Genomic DNA, 21,810 nt, shown 5'->3' with positions numbered 1-21,810 from the left:
TTCGGATTGGAGGACCTAGAGAGCGGGGGCGGGTCCTGGAAGGAGCTCGACGCAGGCGATTGGTGAACAGGTCTGTCGCTTCTGTTGACTCCCCAATCCCTGCGCTCCAGGGGCTGCAGTGAGTTTTCTCTGCCTGGGTCCGGTTTTCTCAGGCTTGGTTTTTAATTCCCTCGGTTTCCTGTTCCGGAGGTGCGTGCTGCACCACTGTCTTGGTGGCTGCTGCGGTGTTAACCTGTCTTGGCTGGGACGGAGACCTCGATCTGAGAGCCTTTCGTAGGTAAAAGGGACACTTGGCGGGGCTTGAAAGAGGGAGTGGTTCCTTCCGATGGCTGCATTGAGACGTGGCTGGGCTCCGGAGCTGCGCCTGGGAGTTGCTGCCCCGCGTCTTCTCCTTTAGGTCTTCAGCTGAGGGCAAAGGAGTGACCCTAGGCCCGGATCCCATGGATACTTGGAAGTGAGAAAGGAGACTTTGCCTTTACTTGTGGCGTGCGCGCTGTGGTCCGGGCCTGGTCCCGCGAAGCTCGCCTCGTGGGGCTCCCGGGAGTAGCGGGAGATGCCAACAGGTGAATCCGCAGTAGTGGCCCATCTGCCGGGGACAAGTGCCCCGTCTGCCTGGAAAAGTGTGGTCACATTGTGCAACTCCCTTTACGCCCCTTGGGAACTACCCCGGCACCTCCCCCAGTGGCTCCTGCTTCCCTACTCTAGCCTAGTAGACGGGCAGGGAAGAATGTTCCAGTGGCTGCCAATTTCTTGACTTTTGAATTAAAGTTTGCAGCCGCAGCCTAGCCTCAGGACCCCTCTGATAGGTTAGTTTCATGATCATTGTTTTCATGGTTCACTAGCTGATATATCCATGAGGATCTGCTAGCAAAAGTGCAGCTGGCACTCACTGTTATGTGACTGACTGGTGCCTTAGCTCTGCACACTCCCTCGCGTCGCTGCAGTTAGGAACCTAACTCTACCATTTCTTTTTAAAGCAAGTCTTTATATGTATGATGGGTCCTGCAGGCAATATGTCCATGTGTGTAGTCTCATTCATTGTTGCATGAATCCTGAGGCTTTGGGCATGCAGCTCTGTTGTGGATATACATTGAAGGGAAACATATACTGTGGGCTAGATGGTAACATTTCCTGGCCACTCACTGTGTGCAGGCTGCCCTGCCCTGAAGGGCAAAGAAATGGCTGTCCATCAGACCCTGCCGTCGAGGAGCTGCTAGTCTGCAGGAGCTAGACGTGTGCACACAGGACTATACTATGAGGCAGTCTGGGGTAAGTGCTGTAAAACAATGGGATGATTTGGTGAAGGGAATTGGACACATCTCCATAGAGGAAGCAAAAGCGGAGCTTGGTAAACAGATTGAATTGTACTGAGCCAGTTCATAGGGCAGGAAAGTGTGGAAGTGTATTGGAACCGTGTCCTTGCTGTGCTAATCAACTGGGAAAAGCTGGGGAGGTGAGGGGCTCACAGGGGAGGGGAAAGAAGGACCCGGAAGGAGATGTGTGGTTTAGATTTTGCAGGGTCTCCAATGTCATGTGTGATGAGCTCAGTTCTTTGGTAGCAATGCCTGTGGTGGCTGGACAATCTGTCAAAGAGTCCCAGGCTGGTGGGAGGGCATCGGGCTGGGTATCCCAGTCATCAGATATTGAATTTCAGATATTAATCCCAGTGGTTGATATAATTCAGTAATAGGAAATTATTTCTGTGAGTCATGTGAAAGTCTGCTTAGTTTATGGGCAAACTTTCAGTTAGGTTTTAGGAAGAGATTTCTTATGGTGAAGCTTTTTTCAATTCTATATTTATGCATGTTTGTGTGTGTATAAGCACCTCCTTTTTAGGCAAAATTTGTTGAAATTCAAGTATTTGGAAAGTCATTTTTAATCATTATTTTGTGAGAAGAGCTGAGAAGAAAGCATCATAAAAGTGTTTACAAGATTATATTTGAATTTTTTTTTAATTTTTATTTTTCATGGAACAATTCCCTAGGCTCTGGGATATTTGAATTTAAATACAGGTCTCGCTGTGGTTTTTGGTTTTGATTTTTGCCTATCTTATTTCGCAGAGTGCTGTCCTTTAGTGAGGTAGAAATGGGCTCTGTGTACATTTTAATCTGTTCAGTTGCTAATGGTTTAAGTCAAGGTCAAGTAAGAGTGTCTCAGAACTTAGTGGCAGACTTGAATGGAAATGAACACATTAATTTTGCTAGTAGGCTAAGTTCTTTGGAGATTGCAAAGTTAGTGTTAAAATAATTGCTAGAGTATTTTATGAAACATTGGCATTTGGGAAACATGTTTGTGTTGATTTTCTTTGTCCTGTAGAGCTTGTAATCCCTGTGGAAGAGGTGATGTTTCAGGGTGGTTCTGCATGATGCAAGGCAGCGCACGGTAAGTCGTGTGATGGAATGGCAGTGGCTTGGTAGAGCAGAGAGGGGCCGACACTGGTGCTGAGACAGAAGAGAGGCAAGATTCGGATACTGGGGAGAGGGAGGAAAGGGAGAAGCGTGTTTATTCTTTTAACAGTGGGAACTGGAAGTTAAGGGTCATATACCGGGTGAGGAACTCAGACCACAGCAGTTAATTGAGCATCCCACAGGCTAACCTGCTAGAACTTGCAGGCTTTTTTTTTTTTTTTTAAATCAATTTATTTATTTGAAAAGCAGATTGCAGAGAGAGGAGAGAGATATTTTCCACCTGCTATTTCATTCACAAAAGGGCCATAATGGTGGGAGCTGAGCCAGCCAGGGAGCAGGAGCTTCTTTCAGATCTCCCGTGGTAGTGTAGAGACCCAAATAATTGGGCAGTCTTCACTGATTCCCCAGATACATTAGCAGGAACTGGGTTGAACGTGGAACAGTTGGGACTGGAACCGCTGCTCTTAAAAGCTGCTGGTGCGGTGGGCTGCAGCTCCACCTGCTATGCCACAGGTGTATGAACTCCTGGAGCTTGCAGTTATGGGCGGCAGGGAGGCATTACATGTGGAATGTTGTCATTGGTGGCTGGATTGTAATGATTGTAGCAAAAATCAAGCAGCAGCATCAAGTGTTGAGAGCAGGGAACCCACCAGTGGCCTATGGGTACCAGTGGTCAGGTGTCCAAACGGCTGTGAGTTCAGGGCTGAGAAGTCTGAGAAGTTGGTAGCCAGAGATACCACTTTGGAATTTACCAGCTAGGTAGCTAAAGAAGTACAAGTGTGTAGGGTCACCTTGCAAGAGAGAAGGCACAGTGCCCAGGGTGGGCTCCTGAGGAATAAATAGCAGGTGGGCAGAGGCTCCCTGCATGGAAGCTGGCCTGGAAGACTTCCTAGAGGAGCGGCCGAGAGGTAGCGGCTGGAAGGCCAGGGTGCGGGTGTGGGAAGAGGCCAGGGAAAGTGACTTCCAGGGACCAGCTGGACTGGTGGCTGCCCAGAGATCGGCAAGAAGGACTGAAAGTGATAACAGCTTTTCAAGATGAGACACGCGCTTGTCATTTAGCTCTCTAGCATGGTGGCAGAAAGTGGCACCAGATTAGAGTGCAGTGGGAGTGGGCTGTGTGGGTTCTGTATCTGGATTCAACCTACTGGAAAAAAAAAATGGAAAAAAGCAGAATTTGAGTTTGTGGCTTGCTGAGTGCTGTGCTAAGCCCAGGTAGGTGATGGAAGAAACACTGGGCTGTGTGTGGTCTTCTGCCATTTCATAGTTACTTCACCTCTGTCCAGCATAGGGTAAGCGTTGCAGTGGTTGTTACTACCTTGTGCCTGCAGGTGTTGGCTTGCATCATTCCCTGATGATAAAATGTAACAGCTATTCACTTGGTCTTCCCCCAAAGACAGAGAAGGTTTTAGAGTATAATTACATAAACATAAGAACTTAGTATTTATGTTGTATTTGTGTTAGAAATAACATACAGACTATTTCACCTGGTAAAGCTGTTTGGGAGAAAGCTACATACAAACACTGCCATTTTGAATAAGGAGCCTGAGCGTCCATGGATTCTGGTATGGAGACAATTTTCTGAGGATACTTTGGAATAATTGTGGTTTTGTTTTAGCCACCTTGAGCTGCCATAACAAAGTAGCATAGCCTGGGTGGGGAGGTATGATCTGCTTCTCTTCCGTGCTAAGGGCCCTTGTTTTCAGCTTGCAGGTGGCTGCCACCTTACTGTATTCTGGTGGCTGAGAGAGGGAGCTCCCTGCTTTCTAGTAATCCCATCTGTAGAACCTCACCCCCATGACCTAACTCTGATGACCTCACCGCAGCCCCAGCTCTATACAACCTCACGCTGAAGATCATGGATGAATGGGAATTTGGGGTGGAGGGAGGCCCAAACATCAGCCCAGAGCAACGTTTTTCAGGTTGTTAGTCATGATGGGGAGGAGACAGGGGGCACAGGGTGTGGAATGTGGAGCCAAGCAAGTGTTTATGTTGGGGTGGAACTGAGTACTGTGGCGGGAGGATGCGATCCAGGCACATCTGACACACACTGTGTCAGGAAAGGGGCGAGAGGGGTCGGCAGAACAATATAAGGGAATCTTTTATTAAAAGAGGAAATAGAATATCAGGAAGGATGCAGGAGGTTGATTATAGTTAAAGTGGACAGTTAGGAGAGCAAGACGTGGATGATGGCTTGGTAGAACCTGGTGACTACCAGTTATGTGATCACCAGTCTGCCCAGTATAATTATTTTACTATACTGCTACTTTAGAATCCGCTTATAGAAAATCTGGGCACTTCCTAAGGCTGGGGTGTTGCCAGGTTCTTGTGGGTGCGGAAGAGTGGGGGCAGAGTTGTAAGGGTGCTAAAATCGGGTAATTGAGATGTGGCAATGGAGTCAGTGCGCAGTGGAGAGGTGGGGGAAGACAGGAAGCCGTGTGCACAGGTAGGAAATGTGAGGTGTGTGGATGGGGTGACTTGGGAAAGTTGGGACTGGAGAGAGCTTGAGCAAGGATGCGGTAACAGATGACTCAGCTCTGTGATTTTGAGTTTCCATGTTGGAGGTGGAGCTCCTTTAAGGAAGCACAGGGTCAAGGAATCTGGACAGTGGACTGGGTGGCTGAGGAAGGGGCAGGTAAGGAGTTTGTTGGCCATGAAAAATTTCCGATATTAGAGAAAACCCAGAATTAGACTGTGGAATACTTACTATACGGCTTGATTGAAGCTAGCATCTAGATGTTCAGGTGTTTAGGATGCTTTGTTTACATAGCTCTCATACATTTTTTTTTTCTTTAAAGCTTCTCCCTTGTCTTGCCTCCATCAAAGCCATAGAATGTCGTTCCACCCAGGACGAGGTTGTCCGCGAGGACGAGGAGGGCATGGAGCCAGGCCCTCAGCAGCGCCCACCTTTAGGCCCCAAAATCTGAGACTGCTTCACCCTCAGCAGCCCCCCGCTCAGTATCAATATGAACCTCCCAGCGCCCCTTCCACCACCTTCTCCAACTCGCCAGCCCCCAATTTTCTGCCTCCACGGACAGACTTTGTACCCTTCCCACCACCCATGCCTCCTTCCACACAAGGCCCCCTGCCCCCGTGTCCCGTCAGCAGGCCGCCTTTTCCCAACCACCAGATGAGACACCCTTTTCCGGTACCACCATGTTTCCCTCCCGTGCCACCTCCCATGCCCTGCCCCAGCAATCCGCCCGTTCCCGGAGCTCCTCCCGGACAGGGCACGTTCCCTTTCATGGTGCCCCCGCCCTCTGTGCCGCACCCCCCACCCCCTCCAGTCATGCCACAGCAGGTGAATTACCAGTACCCACCAGGGTACTCGCACCACAATTTCCCGCCACCCAACTTCAATAGTTTCCAGAACAGCCCAAGCTCTTTCCCGCCCAGTGCTAGCAACAGTAGCAGCCCACATTTCCGGCACCTCCCTCCCTACCCGCTCCCAAAGGCTCCCAGTGAGAGGAGGTCCCCGGAAAGGCTCAAGCACTACGAGGGTCACAGGCACCGAGACCACAGCCATGGGCGAGGCGAGAGGCACCGGTCCCTGGATAGGCACGAGCGAGGCCGCAGCCCCGAAAGACGAAGGCAAGATGGCCGCTACAGATCTGACTACGACCGGGGGAGGACACCACCTCGCCATCGAAGCTACGAGCGTAGCAGGTAAACCAGAGGCAGAGGGTTTGTCTTAGAGGGTTTAAGCCGGCATGTAGCTTCAGCTAACTGCAGACCAGGACGCTCCAGCGGGACGTTGGGGTTGCCACGAGGACAAGGAAGCATGGCTTAGCCTCTGATCCCAAGAGGGCATACTGATCAGTGTATAGGTTGGTATCAGAAAAAGCTGCTTTCCGAAATGATAGGTATGGGTTCATCTCAGTGAGTTTAGGCAAATAGGCCATGTAGTGTAGGTAAAATTTTAGTCATGATCCCATGACGTGAAGGTTTGATGCTGTGCTTTGTGTTACTGGAGATTGAATTGTATTCAGTGTGATCATCATATCAGGTTGTAGGATTTCCAATTGTTTTGGAATTGATGATCCCTCATATATTATCAGTCAAGAACCAAAGCAATTAACAAGCAGAGCTTGCTTTCTGATTTTCTGGATCAGTAGAAATTCATTATACTTTTACCTTCTTGCTTTATTTCTTTTAGAAATGAACAGGTTAGTTACCTACAAGTAACCAGAGATAGTTTTCAAAATAGCCTTTCACCTGGTTTTGTTGTGCTGAAATACATTCATATTCGTTGCTTTGTACATGAGACTGTGTAAAGACGATGGTATTTGAAGATTCTGTTCCATCTTAGATTATATTTCTACTTTTCCAAAAGCTGAATATTTGTAAATACAAGAGAATGAAGGTTTCCAGCAAGGCATTTTCAAAGCTGGGATTCCAGAAACATTTGTGAAAAGTGTGCCAAGTCTTTGTGTATGTGTTTTTCTGAGTGCTCACGTCAGATTCTCTGATGCGAGGTGGCATTGGAGTTACTGCAAGAAGCTAAGCCCCTTTGGTGTGTGGCAAAGGGAAAGTTCCACAACGAGTGCATCGCTGCCTTCAGGGGGACTCCGTGTCGGGAAGATTTGAGGTCTTCTGGTTGTATAGCCAGCATGTTTGCCCGGTTGTATGCCTTCCTTGGCTTATGGAACTTTGGTGCTGGATGTGTTGGCACTGCCCATACACCGGGGCACTTCCGGCCATGGCTTTATCGAGAACTGGTCTGGCCTCGTGTTGGTGTCTCCCACTTCTGATGGCAGGAGTGTGTTCGTGGTTCGGTGTGGTGTCCTCCTTCATTCTCAGGGCTCTTTTGATTCTGACTGAACATTTCCTCCAGCCGATGATAGGGGCCATTTGCACGCCTTGAAGAGCCTAGCGCTGGGCAGGTAGGAAGCAGAAGTCCCTTGTGGTCCGTCTCTGACAGCCTCACGGCGTGTGGCAGGCAGTGTGTCTTTTATGGAGAAGTTGCTTTCTGGTGGGCCAAAGCCGAGTGAGAGTTGCTGGAGTTTGAAAAGTCTTTTTCAGCATCATCCACGGTTTCCAATCAGTTTTGTTCCTTATGGAGTGATGGGCAGAGGCCTTTGAGGGCTTAATCATGTCTCTGGACACGCAGTCTGCTGTAGACATTTTAGAGTACCTCTCTTCTCTTTGGAGATGCTGCTGTAAACCCAAGGAGTTGTTAGGGCTCTGCTGGACCTCCAGGTTTGTTCCACTGAGCCTTACACCTGTGATGGGTGAGTGCCCTTCACACATTCGTGGAAAATGGAATTAAAAGATGAGTGTCTTGGTACAAAAAACATTTTGAAATCTGCATATGAAAAGGATCTTCAAAAAATTCATGGAAAATGTGTATGTTGGAGAAAAAAAAAAAGAACGTGGATTTTGGAAATTTCTTTTGCTTGAGAACCAGCCTGTGTGGGACTGTTGTTTTCTCAGGAGATTCCTGAAATTCCCAGTTGCCTGTTTGAAGAGCTCCAAGGTCCCTGTAATCGTGGTGTTCCTTATCAAAACACACTCCTGTGCTGTGAGGTTCCCCACTTCCGCGAACTTGGTTGAACGATCCTTGATTTATATTGGAGTTGTTTTATAGTGTGCTTGGGGCATTTCCACAACTAGGGCACAGTTGGCTGCCCTTGGGGTGTTCCCTGGTGTGCTTCTAAGGAACAAACATGGGGCTTGGGGTGGGTGAAGTCCCACTGCAGCTTCTACACAGAGAGGTTTAGTGGAAAAGCATGCCTGCGAAAATCGGGTCTCTGCTTGTATGCAGTTGATGCACACACTGCATAGTCTGCCCTCTGGCTACTTCTGCCCTTGCTATCTGGGTGAGGGAATCTGTCCTTCCCGAGTTTGTCATCTGTTTCTGTTCCTCTGAGGTGTGATTGACAATTCCAAGATTGTTTTAGGGTGGACTTTTCTAGAAAAGGTTTGTGAACAAGTGGATATTTGTATTACTTTACACGCCATCAAGGTTACTCTAGGGAGTACAAGTAATTGGTGCCAATGCAGCCTCGTCCCCTCCCCTCCCCTCCAGACTCTGATTTGCAGAGTGCTGTAACAGGTATAGGCATGGCCCGCATTCTCAGGCCATGTGCTGCCACACAGTCACCATTCTTAGGGCTGTCCCTAGTCGGTCAACACGTAGCTGTTGGAAGGCTGGCATAACATGCATGAAGGAGTATGCACGTGCATAAAGATTTTTTCTCAGGTTTATTTTTATCAGAAGGGCAGATTTACACACAGGAGAGATAGAAAGATCTTCCGTCTGGAGGTTCACTACCCAAGGGGCTGCAGTGGCCAGAGCTGAGCTGATCTTGTAAATTGAGCCTCTTGTAAATTGAGGAACAAAAAAGTCCCTAAGTGAATAGTGCCTGCAAAAGCCTTAGATGTGGTCCATTTATTTAGGAGATGAATCGAGTAGAGAGAGATGGTGTTTTGAGTCTTTGTTGATAACAGCTCTGTGTGTTAATTCCTTTAAGAGAGCGGGAACGAGAGAGACACAGGCACCGGGACAGCCGAAGATCACCATCTCTGGAAAGGTCCTACAAAAAGGAGTATAAGAGATCAGGAAGGTAAGCAAGGTAATAGTACTTCAGGTGGCCCTGGAGGGCCTGACACATTTAGATCAATTACAAGTTCACTAAGTTCACTCAGCTTTGTTAATGGGTGTCATCTTAGTATTTCTAAACCTCGGTGTCTTCATCTGCGGAAGGGGACAGTTAACCTTCATCAGGGAGATGTCGCTGAGACAAGACCTGTCATGTGCTTAGAGCAGGGCCTAAAGGGAGTGCCAAGTCAATGGTAATCAGATTATCTGAGCGCATGGCTTTACAAGTGAATAGAGTATAATAAAAGCAGAAAAATGATTTCAGATTAGATAAATGCATGGAATTGAAATAAATACAGTGCATTATAGTTCATATGTAAGTACGAGGCTTGGTTCTTTGGAAGATCGTGCAAATTAAAAAGTGGCATATCAAAAGACAATTTTACAATATTAAGTATGAGAAAGTATGTTATTACATGAATGAGGTTGATTTTATAAATATAGAGGGACAGATAAATGCTTGACCTTGATTCCTAGAAAAATAAAAATTACGAATTACACATTAAGAAGACAAAAACTTTAATAGACTGCTGTGGAAAAGTTTATTTTTTTTTTACAAGATTTATTTTATATTTTTATTGTAAAGTCAGATCTACAGAGAGGAGGAGAGACAGAGAGGAAGATCTTCTGTCTGATTCACTCCTCAAGTGGCTGCAGTGGCTAGAGTTGAGCCAATCTGAAGCCAGGAACCTGGAGCCTCTTCCGGGTCTCCCATGCAGGTGCAGGGTCCCAAGGCTTTGGACCGTCCTTGACTGCTTTTCCAGGCCACAAGCAGGGAGCCAGATGGGAAAGGGGGCCGCCAGGACATGAACCACTGCCTTATGGGATCCCAGCACATTCCAGGCGAGGACTTTAGCCACTAGGCTGCTGTGCTGAGCCTATGGAAAAGTTTTAAAAAGCTGCATTTGTGTCGCTCACCAAAAGTTTTAAGCTGTTGATGAGTAGCAAGGACTGTGGAAGGAAAGCTACGTTCAGGCTATAATGGCAGGAAAGCCCAGCAGGTAAAACTTATCTGAGGGAAAGGAAATTCTAGAAGAATCTCCAGGTTGATGGGCTGTTTTGGAAATTGGAGCTTACATATGGTTGTGAAGGTAGTGTGAATTGGTACTGCCTGGCTGGAGAGACGTCTTGAGCAGAAACACACATGGTTTTATGGAGCTATCTCGCAAGTGTACCTGGAACATAAGTGTGTTCATGGTAAAATCGTTTATAGTAGAAGCAACTCATTAACAACCTAAATTACTCCGTTAGATTTGTTTAATTATGATACTTCACATAAAAGAATGATACACCCTTTTTAATTGTTTTGAATGTAGGTGTGTTGAGATATAAAGGTGATCCTGAATTAACTGTAGGATGAGGAAAGTCGAGCTCTTGAGTTCTCTATTGTTAAAATATGTATGTTGAATTTGTTTATCCATGTCTGTACGTTTTAAAACATTTTTGAAATATGGTGGTTACTGTTGAGTAGCTCTATAGGTGTTTTTTGTTTATGCTTATGCTTTATTTTTCTAAAATAAACACACTTTGATCACTTTTCTCTGGCTGATTAGAAATAAACACCCTTGACTTTGACAATAACTTTTCTCTCGCTGGGTAAAGCAGTGTTTATGTGAGTTGTCCATGTGTATAATTTTTCAAGCCCTTCACAAGTTCACACTCATAGCATACCGGTTTCCCACAGCCCCAGGTGGGCTTTGCCCTGCATTAAAATTAGAAGTTAGTGATAGAGTTAATGAAAAGAATTTGTGACATTGAGGTGGCATTGGGGTGACTTAGTAGTGACTTGGTAGTGGAGCTGTGAAGGCCACCAGGTGGCCTAATGAACCCAGTGTTCTCATTAGCTAAATCCTCAAGATCTTCAATTTCTTCAGTTTGTTGGACTTGAGTGAAAAATGCTTCCCCTAAGTTTTTCCCTCCAGTACGTCTGTAGAATGGGTCTTAGGACTTCAGACTTCAGGAATTTAAGGAAGCAGTCATTTTCCCCTTCTTTGTTAACTTCTCTCCTTGTACTTGGGGGGGACAAAGTTAGGCAGGCTGTGGTGCACTGAGTGTAGTGGCCAGGTCTGGAGGCTGCAGAGAGAGGTTAGGACTGTTCTAATTTAATTTAGTTCACTCTGGGATCATCATCTTCGGGCTAAATTTTTAGTCAACTAGAGATCTTGTTTATGAACTTTTTTTTTAGCATAGCAAAATGTGGGGCATTCACAAGTCCCAATTTCGCTGCTGAAATTGTCCATATGTGAAGATATCCAAGTTTTTGCCATTTACTTTTTTCTTCTAGTTTATGATTTACCCATTGTCCCTGAATCTGCTGGGTGTGCACCAGAATTACCTGAGATGATTAAAAATACAGATTCCTGGGCCTTACCCCTGGAGATTGAGTCAGTAAGTAGATCTGGGGTAGGGCCTGGAAATGTGTATTTTTAAACAAGTAAGTCTCGGATGATTCTGAAGGCACCAGGCAGGTGTTTGAGAACCACTGGTTTAACCAGACAGTGTGGTGGTTCGGCATGATGTTTGTAGTAGAGGTGAAAAATGCACGAAGCAGGTGAAGCAGAACCATTTTGACAGTGGTAGAGCCTTTTTAATCATTAACCTCCTCTGCCCCCATTTGAAGTCGCTCCCCCAGTAGGGAGAAGAAGAAAGCACGTTGGGAGGAAGAAAAAGACAGATGGAGTGACAACCAGGGTGCTGGCAAAGAGAAGAACTATACATCAATCAAGGAGAAGGAGCCAGAGGAGACTGTGCCTGACAAAAATGAGGAGGAGGAAGAAGAGCTTCTTAAGCCTGTGTGGATACGATGCACCCACTCAGAAAACTACTACTCCAGTGACCCCATGGATCAGGTGGTAGGTCTGCAACAGGGAGAAGCCAGACCTCAGCGCTGGTGGCATTGTGGGTCCACGAATTCTATCCTTCCTTCCTTTCTTCCCTTCTTTCTTTTTAGAATTTTATTGTGTTGGAAAGGCAGGGAGACGTAGAGAGATTTTCCATGCGTTGGCTCGCTCCCTAAACGCCTGCAACAGGTGAGGCTGATCAGTCTGAAGCCAGGAGCCAGGAAACTCATTCTGAATCTCCCACGTGGGTGGCGGGGACCTATGTACCTGAGTTACCACTGACTACCGCTCATGGTGCTTGTTATCAGGAACTGGGATGTAAAGTGGAGAGACTGGGACTTGAACCAGTCACTGCCTAACATGTTATGTGGGCATCCTGTGCAGTGTCTTAACTGTTGTATCGAATGCCCACCCTATGGACAAGGTAGTCCTTTATTGTGCATGCAGCCTGTGCTCTGGGGTATCTAGCATTATCTCTGGGCTCTTCCCATTAGATACCTTCTCAGCTGCGATGACCGAAAATGTCTTCAGGTATTGCCAAATACTTTCTGTGGAAAATCACCCCAAGTTGAGAATTACTGCAATAGTCAAATGCTGTCTTAAAGCCAAAGACCAAATGTGTAGTAGGTTAATTAAAGTATCTCTCTGTCCTGCATTTAAGGCACTCCTGGTCTTGATGGGAGTATTGCATAAGCTCCCACTTGTAACTAGTTTATGCAGTTTTTCCCCAAAACAGGAAATAACAAAGAATGTGAGTTTGGCCAACTGTATAAAGTTTCTCAGTCATCTGCCCTAACCCTGACTAGACTGTGATGAGGCCTCTGAATTCCCATGTCACTGGGGCTGAAGTGTCTTGGCAATCGGCACTCTCAGTCCGTGGGTAGTAGCATCCAACCTTGTGTGCTCTCCTTTTATGTCCATTCTGTTGTCTGTCACTCTGCCTTTGTTCTGTTTTTTCCCTCCTCCCCATTGGTGTTACGTGTCTGTCACAGCAGTACAGGCATATTGGCCACAGAGTAGACACACAGTGATGTTCATTGATTAAATGGGTGAGGAGAGGATATGCAGGTTTAGTGCATCAGAAATTGAAGATGCTGGGCTGGTGTTATGTTGAACCTGGTTAAGCCACTATGTGCAATGCTGGCATCCTGTATCAGAGCACTGCTTTGTGTCCCAGCTGTTTGGCTTCCAGTCCAGCTTCCTGGTAACGTGTGTTGGAAGGCAGCATATGATGGCTAACTACTTGGGCTGCTGCCACCCATGTCAGAAACTTGTAGAATTCCTTGCTCCTGGCTTAGGCATGTCCAACCCCCCGCTGCTTGTGGCCATTTAGGGAGTGAACCAGCAAGTCTTTAAGGAAAAAGTTGGAGATGCAGGGTTTAATATATGGGGTTAGGTGAGAGAGGCTTGTGCTTGGAATTTTGTAAACTTACGCTCCTTAACGTACATATCAGTAAACCCATTGTAAATCAAAAACACGTTTAATGTATCTGAATCTACCAAGTATCACAGTTTAGTCTAGATTACCTTTGATTTCTGCAACAGGTGAGGCTGTTTAGGTTTATTTATTGACTTGAAAGCCAGACAGAGAGTGATTGGGAGAGAGTGTTAGAAAAAGGAGAAAGATCTTCTGTTGATTCACTCCTCAAAGTCTGATAACCAGGTCTATGCCAGGCAAAAGCCAGGAGCCAGGCACTCCATCCTGGTGCCCTGCACAGGTGACAGGAACATAAACATTCGAGCTACCTTCTGCTTCCTCCCCAGGTGTGTTAGCTGGAAGCTGGATTGGCAGTTGAGTAGTCAGGATTTGAATTGGCACTGCCATGTGGGAGGCCCATGTAGCAAGTAGCAGCTTAACCGAACAGCATCACTACATCAGCCCTAGCCAAGCTTACCTTAAGTTTACTCTGAAGGCTTACATTAGCCTATAGCTGGGTAAAATCATCTAACACAAAGCCCTTTTTAAAATAAAACACTGAATATTTCATGTGACTTATTGAACACTTGTATCCGAAAAGTGTTGGTAACACAGCACACTGCAGAGTTTATTTTTCTTCCCCTTCCAACCACTGTGATTCCATGGCTAACTGGGAGTTGCGACTTCCCAGCATTGAGAAGGAGGATCAAACAGCATGTTGCTAGTCTTGGAAAGGGCAAAAATGCAAAATTCAAAGTATAGTTTTTACCAATTATGTGTGGCTTTTGCATTGGCATTAAGCCAAAAGAATCATCAAATTGAGCCGCCCGAAGTATGGACCTTTGGAGAAGCATTAGGGCAGATACCCTTCTCTTTTGAAAAGAGGTTTTAGAAAGCCCTTACAGTAGGTGATATTGTACTTGATAAATTAGAATGGCTTTTTAATCAGAATAGGTCATGTGATACGAGGAAGGGACAGCTCACTTAGCGAGCATTTGAACTATGCTGGAAGGTTTCTGTCCTGCTTCTCCTGTTAGTGTCAGTCCGCAAAGCCTCCCTGGTAGTGAGCTGTGCTGTCGGTTGAGAATGCTGCTCTGAAGAACACTGCCTGACTTCATGTTCCTTGAATAAGTTGCGTTTCCTGCTTGCCTGATGTGGCATCTGCAGGGAGGTTGGTAAAGGCAGAGCTCTGCTTTCCTCTTAAGCATCCTCCATGGTTGCAGGCCGGTGTAGCACCTGCAGGCATCATTTGGTCTGTGGAGGATGCAGAGGGCTTGTTGGATGGAGCATTCCTCCAGCACCGGCCCAGCTCTACTTCCGTCATTTTGTCACACCTGCCTCATGGATTCATTTTCCATCCCTGCTATAGCAGCTTTGTAAACTGCCTGGCTTAAAACAACACACGTTTATCATGTCAAACTCTAGAGGTAGAAAGTTGAACTTGAGTCTCATTGGTTAATTCAAGGACCGTGTACCTTTCAGGGGGCTCTGCATGGACTCTGCTTTCTGGATCATACAGATTGTTGGTGCCGTTTGGTTCTTGGTGGGTGCAGGGCTGAGCTCCTCATTGCCCTCCTCGCTATATGCTAAGGCCACATGCATTCCTTGGCTGGTGCACTCCTTCCTCATCTTCAAAGCTACAGTCCTGCTTTGATGGAAAGAGAATAGAGAAGGGGGTTGAAGATACATAAGCTATTTCTTTTTACCCATTGGGTTAATGTAGAAGATAGTCATTTTTTCAGTAGGGATTGTATATGTCTTAGGTGTGTGTCTCATGCCAGTTGTCCTAAATTCTCTGAGGATTATGACTTGGTTTTTAAGTGTCACATCAAAAGGGCATGAGTGAACAGTGCTATTGTTCCTGCATATTGGCAAAATGCATCTCCCTGTGGACAATGTCGGCCACAAGAGCGCGCTCGATTCCCAGGGTCATTGCCAACATCGGACCTTGCATTTCCACGTGGCTGTTACATTGAGGATGGAGAAGTTACACCTGGCTGCTTGGCATTCTTTGATTACTTGTGAGAGCTTAATGTATCTTTCATAATATCCTGGCTAATGTAGCTCCGTATGTTGTTCCTTTATTTTGAAAAGGGAGATTCTACTGTGGTTGGAACAAGTAGGCTCCGTGATTTATATGACAAATTTGAAGAAGAGCTGGGGAGCAGGCAAGAAAAGGCCAAAGCCGCCAGACCGCCGTGGGAACCTCCGAAGACGAAGCTAGATGAAGATTTAGGTGAGCCAAAGTCCTGAGGTCAACGCCCTGTGCTCTGTTGTCCTGTTTAATCCTGGATGTGGGGGATTCCCAAAAGGAAATTTCTTCCTTATCATTTTATTTTCTTTAATTAGAAAATTAGCGGAATGCATGGTGGTGCAACTTCTTTCTTCCTTTTTTTTTTTTAAGATTTATTTTTATTTTTATTGGAAAGTCAGATACACAGAGAGGAGAAACAGAGAGGAAGATCACTCCTCAAGCGGTCACAATGACCAGTGCTGAATCGATCCAAAGCCTGGAGCTTGGAGCCTCTTCCAGGTCTCCCACGCAGGTGCAGGGTCCCAAGGCTTTGGACCATCCTGGACTGCTTTCCCAGGCCACAAGCAGGGAGCTGGATCAGAAGAGGAGCTGCCGGGATTAGAACCAGCGCCCATATGGGATCCCAGCTCATTCAAGGCGAGGACTTTAGCCGCTGGGCCACGCCACCAAGCCCTGTCTTAATCATTTTTAACTGAGGAGCTCAAGAATGCTGAGTGCATTCACGTGGTTTGCCACCAGCGTCTGGAACCACTTCACTTGTTGCAGAAGAGAAGCTGTCTCCACGAGGCTGCCTCGCCTCCTTTGTCTCTCCAGGCTTCCTCTCTGTTCCCTGCTCCTGCTCATCAGCCTGCTCCAGTCCCATTCAGGGCCTCTTCACTGACATGGCTCACTTCCTTGTGGGTTCGTGATTGATGTAGCAGTTTTCAGATTGCTGTAACGTTTTTAAGAAGAGGTTTTCAAGTTTTATTAAAAAGGCCAGGAAGGCAAAGATACAGAGAGACCAGCAAACAGGTCTCCTATTCACTAGTTTGCTTCCCACGTGTTGGCGATGTCGTAGGTTAGGTCAGGCTTCAGCAAGGAGCTGACAGCTCAACACAGACTTGCAAAATGGTGACGGACCCGATTGCTCGAGCCTTTACCATTGCCTATCAAGGTGAGTATAATAGGAAAGAGGAATTAGGAGCTGAGCAAGGACTTGAAACAGGACATTCTTACATGGGTTAAAAGCATCCCAATCCTGGGACACAAATGCTGCTTTGCTGTGGCTCTTTTTTTTTTTGAATTATTTTTGATGGTTACATAGTTGATCATGGTGGAGAGGATTGAAGCTTAGGGAAAAGTGGGTGCTTTTGCTTTAAGTGTGAAATCCCATATTTTCATGTTTTTGTATTTATATAATAATGTCATTTGAGTCTTATTTCCCCTGTTAAAAATATGTACTTATTTTATCTTTCCAACTATATTTAGGACAGCATTGTGGGCTGTGTAACTTTTTGTGGGATCGCTTAGCACGGTTGTATGGAGTAAGCCCTCTGATATTTGTTGGGAAAATAAACGGTACTTAGTATTTAGAGATTTGGGCCCTTTAGGAATCTGCATGAAAACCCTGGAGGCTGATTTCTTGGTTCTCGTCCATGTCTGTCCCCCACTGCCATCAGAGAGCTCCAGTGAGTCGGAATGTGACTCTGACGAGGACAGCACCTGTCCCAGCAGCTCGGACTCGGAAGTGTTTGATGTCATCGCCGAGATCAAGCGCAAGAAGGCCCACCCTGACCGACTTCACGATGAGCTGTGGTACAACGACCCAGGCCAGGTGCGTGGGCTTTTGTGCTCTTGGCTGTGGGGGTGGCAGAGCCACACGTCACACTTGCATCTCCTGGCTCACAAGGCCCATGTTGGCTACAACTGAAGCTGAGTTTTACTCTATGCATTAGGTGTCCTTCTCCAGACCTTATTTCTTTTCAGCTTTGGAGTTCAGTTCCAGGGCAGCTGTTCCTTGAATCATATTTGATGACCTTTATAAGTTCTGTGTTGGGGCAGGAGAATGTCGCTGGCTCATTAAACTTGTAGTAGACAGAAGAAGATAAATGGGAGGAGGAAGGAGAAAGGACTTGTAGTTCTTTTTAAAAGCAGCTCACCTGGAATTTATCTTGCTACAAAACAGTGAACAAAATGTTGCTATAAAACTGCAAGTGTTTTTAGTTGATACCAGTTATGTGCTTGCAAGTTCCCCTTTTTTGGTCCAAGTATTAGCATTCTGGGTAATGCTGAGATAGTTGGACCATTTTTACTCTTAATTGCGAATTTCACAGGGGGTGTTGGCACTCTGGTGTGGCAGGTTAAACCTGTCACTCGGGATCTCCATATCCCATATTGGAGTGCCAGTTCAAGACCTAGTTGCTCCCTGCCAATGCAGGGCTTTCTGCCCTCTGCCCTCTGCCCTTTCTTTCTGCAGGAGGAGCCTGTGTGAGAGCTTTTCGCATCCTGCTCAGCCCCCATGGTGCCTCCATGTTGAGTTTCTTTTCACTATCTGAAACGCTTTGAGTACAGGCACCTTGTGCTATCTAATCCTCTTTGGTTAAAACTCATCTTTTTGTTTGAGGGGCATCCAGGTTGTTTCCTTGTTGAGTCCCCAAAATGGGGACTCAGGTGTAAAAAGATATGTTTTAAACTGGCCATTGGAAGTTTTTCCTATTCTACTAGACAATTTTCCCCTCTGCTTCACAGCTGCCTTCATGTTTCTCTTTTCACAACATTTAATCTGCAGATCATTTATGCTCCTCTAGGATATAAAGTATGCCTTTATTTGGTGAAAGAATCAGTTTTTCCCTGAAATAAGCAATATGCAGTGTGCAGAGAAGAGGTAGGATAGATGGGGTCAAGTGTGCTGATGTTGCTGTCTCCTGCTTGGCAGCACAAAGAACTTGGGAAACCAATGCGTCATGGAGTTTCCCTTTATCAGACATTATAGATACTTTGCAACTTTATTGGTGTCAGAACATCCGTTTAATCTTCTACGCGTGACAGCCTCTTTAGAGCTTCGGTGCTCATGACATTAAAATCCACACTGCGTCCCAGGCTTCACTCTGCACGGTGTAGATTTTCCTCCAATAAACATGAATTACGTTCGCTTTCTGACAGATGAACGATGGGCCGCTCTGCAAGTGCAGCGCAAAAGCCAGGCGCACGGGAATTCGGCACAGCATTTATCCTGGGGAAGAGGTAAGTATTGTGGGTTAAGGTGTCTAAGTACCGAGAAGCCGGGAGCAGACAGATGCTATGGCTCCTTTTCTGTTTGATGAAGTAATGCCATCAAAACGGTTCTGACATGCTCTCCAGAATGATCTGTGGTACTGGTAACTTGTTAGGCAAGATACTTGTGTGTTAGGCATGGAGTGGGGAATGTCATTAAGGAAATCTAGATAAATTCTGAAAGGCTCTTTATTTAAAATAGGCAAGTTGGATTTGATTTGATATGTGTCTTGTTATTTTAAGGATTCTAAACCTGTACATGTTATTTTTTTCACGCTTTTTCCATGACTGAATTATCCTGGAGCAGTGATCTTATTAAAGTGCTGTGAGGCACACCCCTTCTTGGCCAGGTACTGCAGCCACTGTTGCTGCATGCGGTGGCTGCCCTTCACACAGCACTTGCCACATTCACTGTCTTAGTTAGCCTTTTGCAGACATGATGTGCCTCCCCACACCACCTTGATGGACACTCTGAAGAAAATTGATTGACTGGGTGGAACACTAACATTGACGAGAGACTCACTGATAACTTTTTGATGATTTTCATTGATTTTTTTCCCTCTTTTATCAGCTATTTTTGTTAATCTCAGATTGTGTTTTAACATAGTATATGTAAATTTTCAGTTTCTGTATAAAGTTTCTTTGAGGCTTCAGAATTGAAGTTAAGACTATGAGAATGCCTGATCCTGCCTGGCTTGTTGAAATTTTGCTTCATGTTTTCTTCTCCCTTGGTACTCAGAGCAGCCCACACAAGGAGGGCGTGGCCCGGGGAGGAAACCTCTGCCACTGAGGCTCGCCCAGGGACCAGCACTAAGATGTCAATTGCTGGCTCTGTGTTGACAGTTGCTCAGCAGGTGGAGTTGGTGAGTGGTATGCTGGACAGGAACCTGCAGACAGGAAGGGCAAATGGAAACTCGGAGTAAATGTTTACTCCTGGAGGAAAGAGCTTCTGATTCCTTGCTGTCGTCGGCTTGCCATGTGGTGTGACAGGCTGATCTCAAGGAGTGGTGCTGTTGGACGAGCTCAGCATGCGTCATTGTAGCTGGCAGTGGCATACTTTTAGTTGGTGTAGACTTGGTTGGGGTCTGTGCCATTGGCTCACGTAAAGCCTCTGTCTGCTGCTCTGACTGCCTCACTGGGGTACCTATCCTGCCAATTCCGAGATGACTGAGGACAAGGGCTATCTCGCACCAGCTGCCCGGCCACTTGGCTGCTGCTTAGTACCTCTCCAGGGGCAGTTACTGTCTGCACATAGCTGTGTGATGCGGAGAGCCTCATGAAGCCTCCCATTATCCACTCTCAGGGATCCAACCCAAGACCCTCCCCATCCCTGATGTTCCTGTCTTTCCTTTTAGGCCTCTAACAAGTAGACAAGGTCATGTTGTTCTGCCCAAGAGTCCAACTGCAGTTTTGTTTTTCCAAGCAAAGTGATGAGCATGGTATAGGAGAGGGGGATGATGGCTCAAATTCGGAATGGTCTGCACTTCATCTGACCTTGATGTATCTGGACAGCTCCCGCCTCTGTCATGTAGAATGACATGACACGACATCTGGGCATCAGATGGTTTTCTCAGACTCATCTTTGTTGCAAATTGAGCTAGTAGGAAGAAACCAGTTTCCTGAGTGTACCAGGCGCAGCTGGCAGTTAGAGTGGGAGGCACGTAAGCAAGTGGGTCATGACATTTATCTGGGTTAAGCAGGAGAGGGTGTGATCGAGGTGATGCGTGAAGCCCTGTGGGATGCTCTGCAGCGGATCTGACAGTTTGGGGTTTTAGCTTCATGGCCTTTTGTTTTCTGTGTGCATGTTCTGTCTGCCAGGGGCCAGATCAGAACCATTTCCTTTGTAAATGCCTGGGCTGTCGCTGCTACCCAAGTGCACAGAATCACTGATGCACCATCCCCGTGGGACTGATGCGTCCTTAAACTCCATCTGGGACCAAGAGGGTTACTCCTGGCAGCTGACTAGCAACTGCTCCTCTGCCTCACAGAGGCAGAATCATGAGAGCTCAGGAATGGTGATCCCAAGTGCACTGGCTTCTTGTGGCTACATTGCTGCACGAGGAGGCACCACCCTGTCATGGTTGAAAAGGTGGCTGCCCCCTCCATAGTTGGCTCAGATGAGGAGGTTCCAAGAAGTGTATGAGAGCGAAGTTAATGCCCTGTTCAAAGTCCTCGTGAGAAATATTCTGCCTGCGTATCTTATATATCTCATAAGAGGTGGCTTTGACTTTGGTTCATCGTGGCAGAAAGCCATCCAGATACAGCCCTGGGTACAGAGCAGACAGTCATGAGGTCTTCCTGTTTCCTGCTGCGAAAGGCTTGGCAAGTAGCAAGCTGAGATTACCCTGCTGTGTGAAGGGTTGGAGGTGGCTGGCCAGCTCTGAATGTGCTCACCACACCTGTAGGACAGGGTCCCTGTGAGCCCCGGTGCTTTACAGTGACTTTCTGAGGGAGCCCCACTGTGCTCTCTGGGCTCTGAAGGCCTCCAGTCCTTGCCATTCATCAAGCTCTGCAGGCCTCTGTACGTTGGGAGGTGTTTGTAGCAGCCTCTGCTCTCTGTTCCTGGCCTGGCAGCCAGCGGGCCCATGCCTATTGTACATGGAAGCTGAAGAAGAGCCCAGGGGCAGCCATTTGTATGAAAGGCAGTTGGACCTCTGTGGCAGTCGTGCCAAACGGGACGTGAAGTGGACTCCTCTCTGGCAAACATCAGGAGTTCCTTCACACTCTCTTGGATGCTGCTGTGGCCCACGTCCCACCTGATGGAAGGGCCCAGGCCCTTGACAGGGGCAGGCCTTCCCTTGAGTGCCAGGGTCCAGTGATGAGTTGTCCTTCCAGGAGTCCCCATGGATGCTCTCACAGAGTTTGGGGATTCAGACCGCACAGGTGTTTGTGCCTTTATTGACCGCAGGTCACTCTGGTCGCCACTTCACTGGCATTGGAGCAGACGGTTAAGAACTGGTAGCTGCTTGTTAATGGTAAAGTGAATGCTGTTCTCCTAAGAGCCTCTTTTACGTTCTGCTGCTTTGCTCATAAGTTCATTGTTTTCTCTTGTCCTTTCAGGCCATCAAGCCCTGCCGCCCCATGACCAACAATGCTGGCAGACTTTTCCACTATCGGATTACAGTCTCACCTCCCACGAACTTTCTGGTAAGTTCCCACCAAAATGAGATTTGATTTTGTTTAAAATGTAAATAAATAAATAATGCACATGCCAAGTTACTGATTTCGTTTTCAAGTGTTCTTTTTTTGCAGAGTGTTTT

At 46.7% G+C, this 21,810-nt stretch overlaps 1 protein-coding gene across 1 annotated transcript in view; it reads left to right on the top strand.

Annotated features, from left to right (window-relative positions):
• Positions 1–125: 125 nt before the first annotated feature.
• The window catches only part of DROSHA (drosha ribonuclease III), a 99,897-nt gene continuing 78,212 nt past the window's right edge, over positions 126–21,810 (top strand). Inside the window, exons 1-10 of the mRNA XM_040977429.1 lie at positions 126–277; positions 1,153–1,269; positions 2,317–2,382; positions 5,232–6,071; positions 8,879–8,971; positions 11,627–11,858; positions 15,358–15,499; positions 16,957–17,111; positions 18,440–18,520; positions 21,611–21,697. Of these exons, the coding sequence (XP_040833363.1) occupies positions 2,363–2,382; positions 5,232–6,071; positions 8,879–8,971; positions 11,627–11,858; positions 15,358–15,499; positions 16,957–17,111; positions 18,440–18,520; positions 21,611–21,697 (1,650 nt within the window). The 5' untranslated portion in view covers positions 126–277; positions 1,153–1,269; positions 2,317–2,362. The remainder of the gene's footprint in view (positions 278–1,152; positions 1,270–2,316; positions 2,383–5,231; positions 6,072–8,878; positions 8,972–11,626; positions 11,859–15,357; positions 15,500–16,956; positions 17,112–18,439; positions 18,521–21,610; positions 21,698–21,810) is intronic.

This window comes from Ochotona curzoniae, unplaced genomic scaffold (assembly GCF_017591425.1).
Source record: "Ochotona curzoniae isolate NIBS_2020 unplaced genomic scaffold, NIBS_Ocur_1.0 contig_2754, whole genome shotgun sequence".
NCBI classification, from domain to species: Eukaryota; Metazoa; Chordata; class Mammalia; order Lagomorpha; family Ochotonidae; genus Ochotona; species Ochotona curzoniae.
Note: the sequence above shows the minus strand (reverse complement) of the source record. Positions and strands in the feature narration are given on the sequence as shown.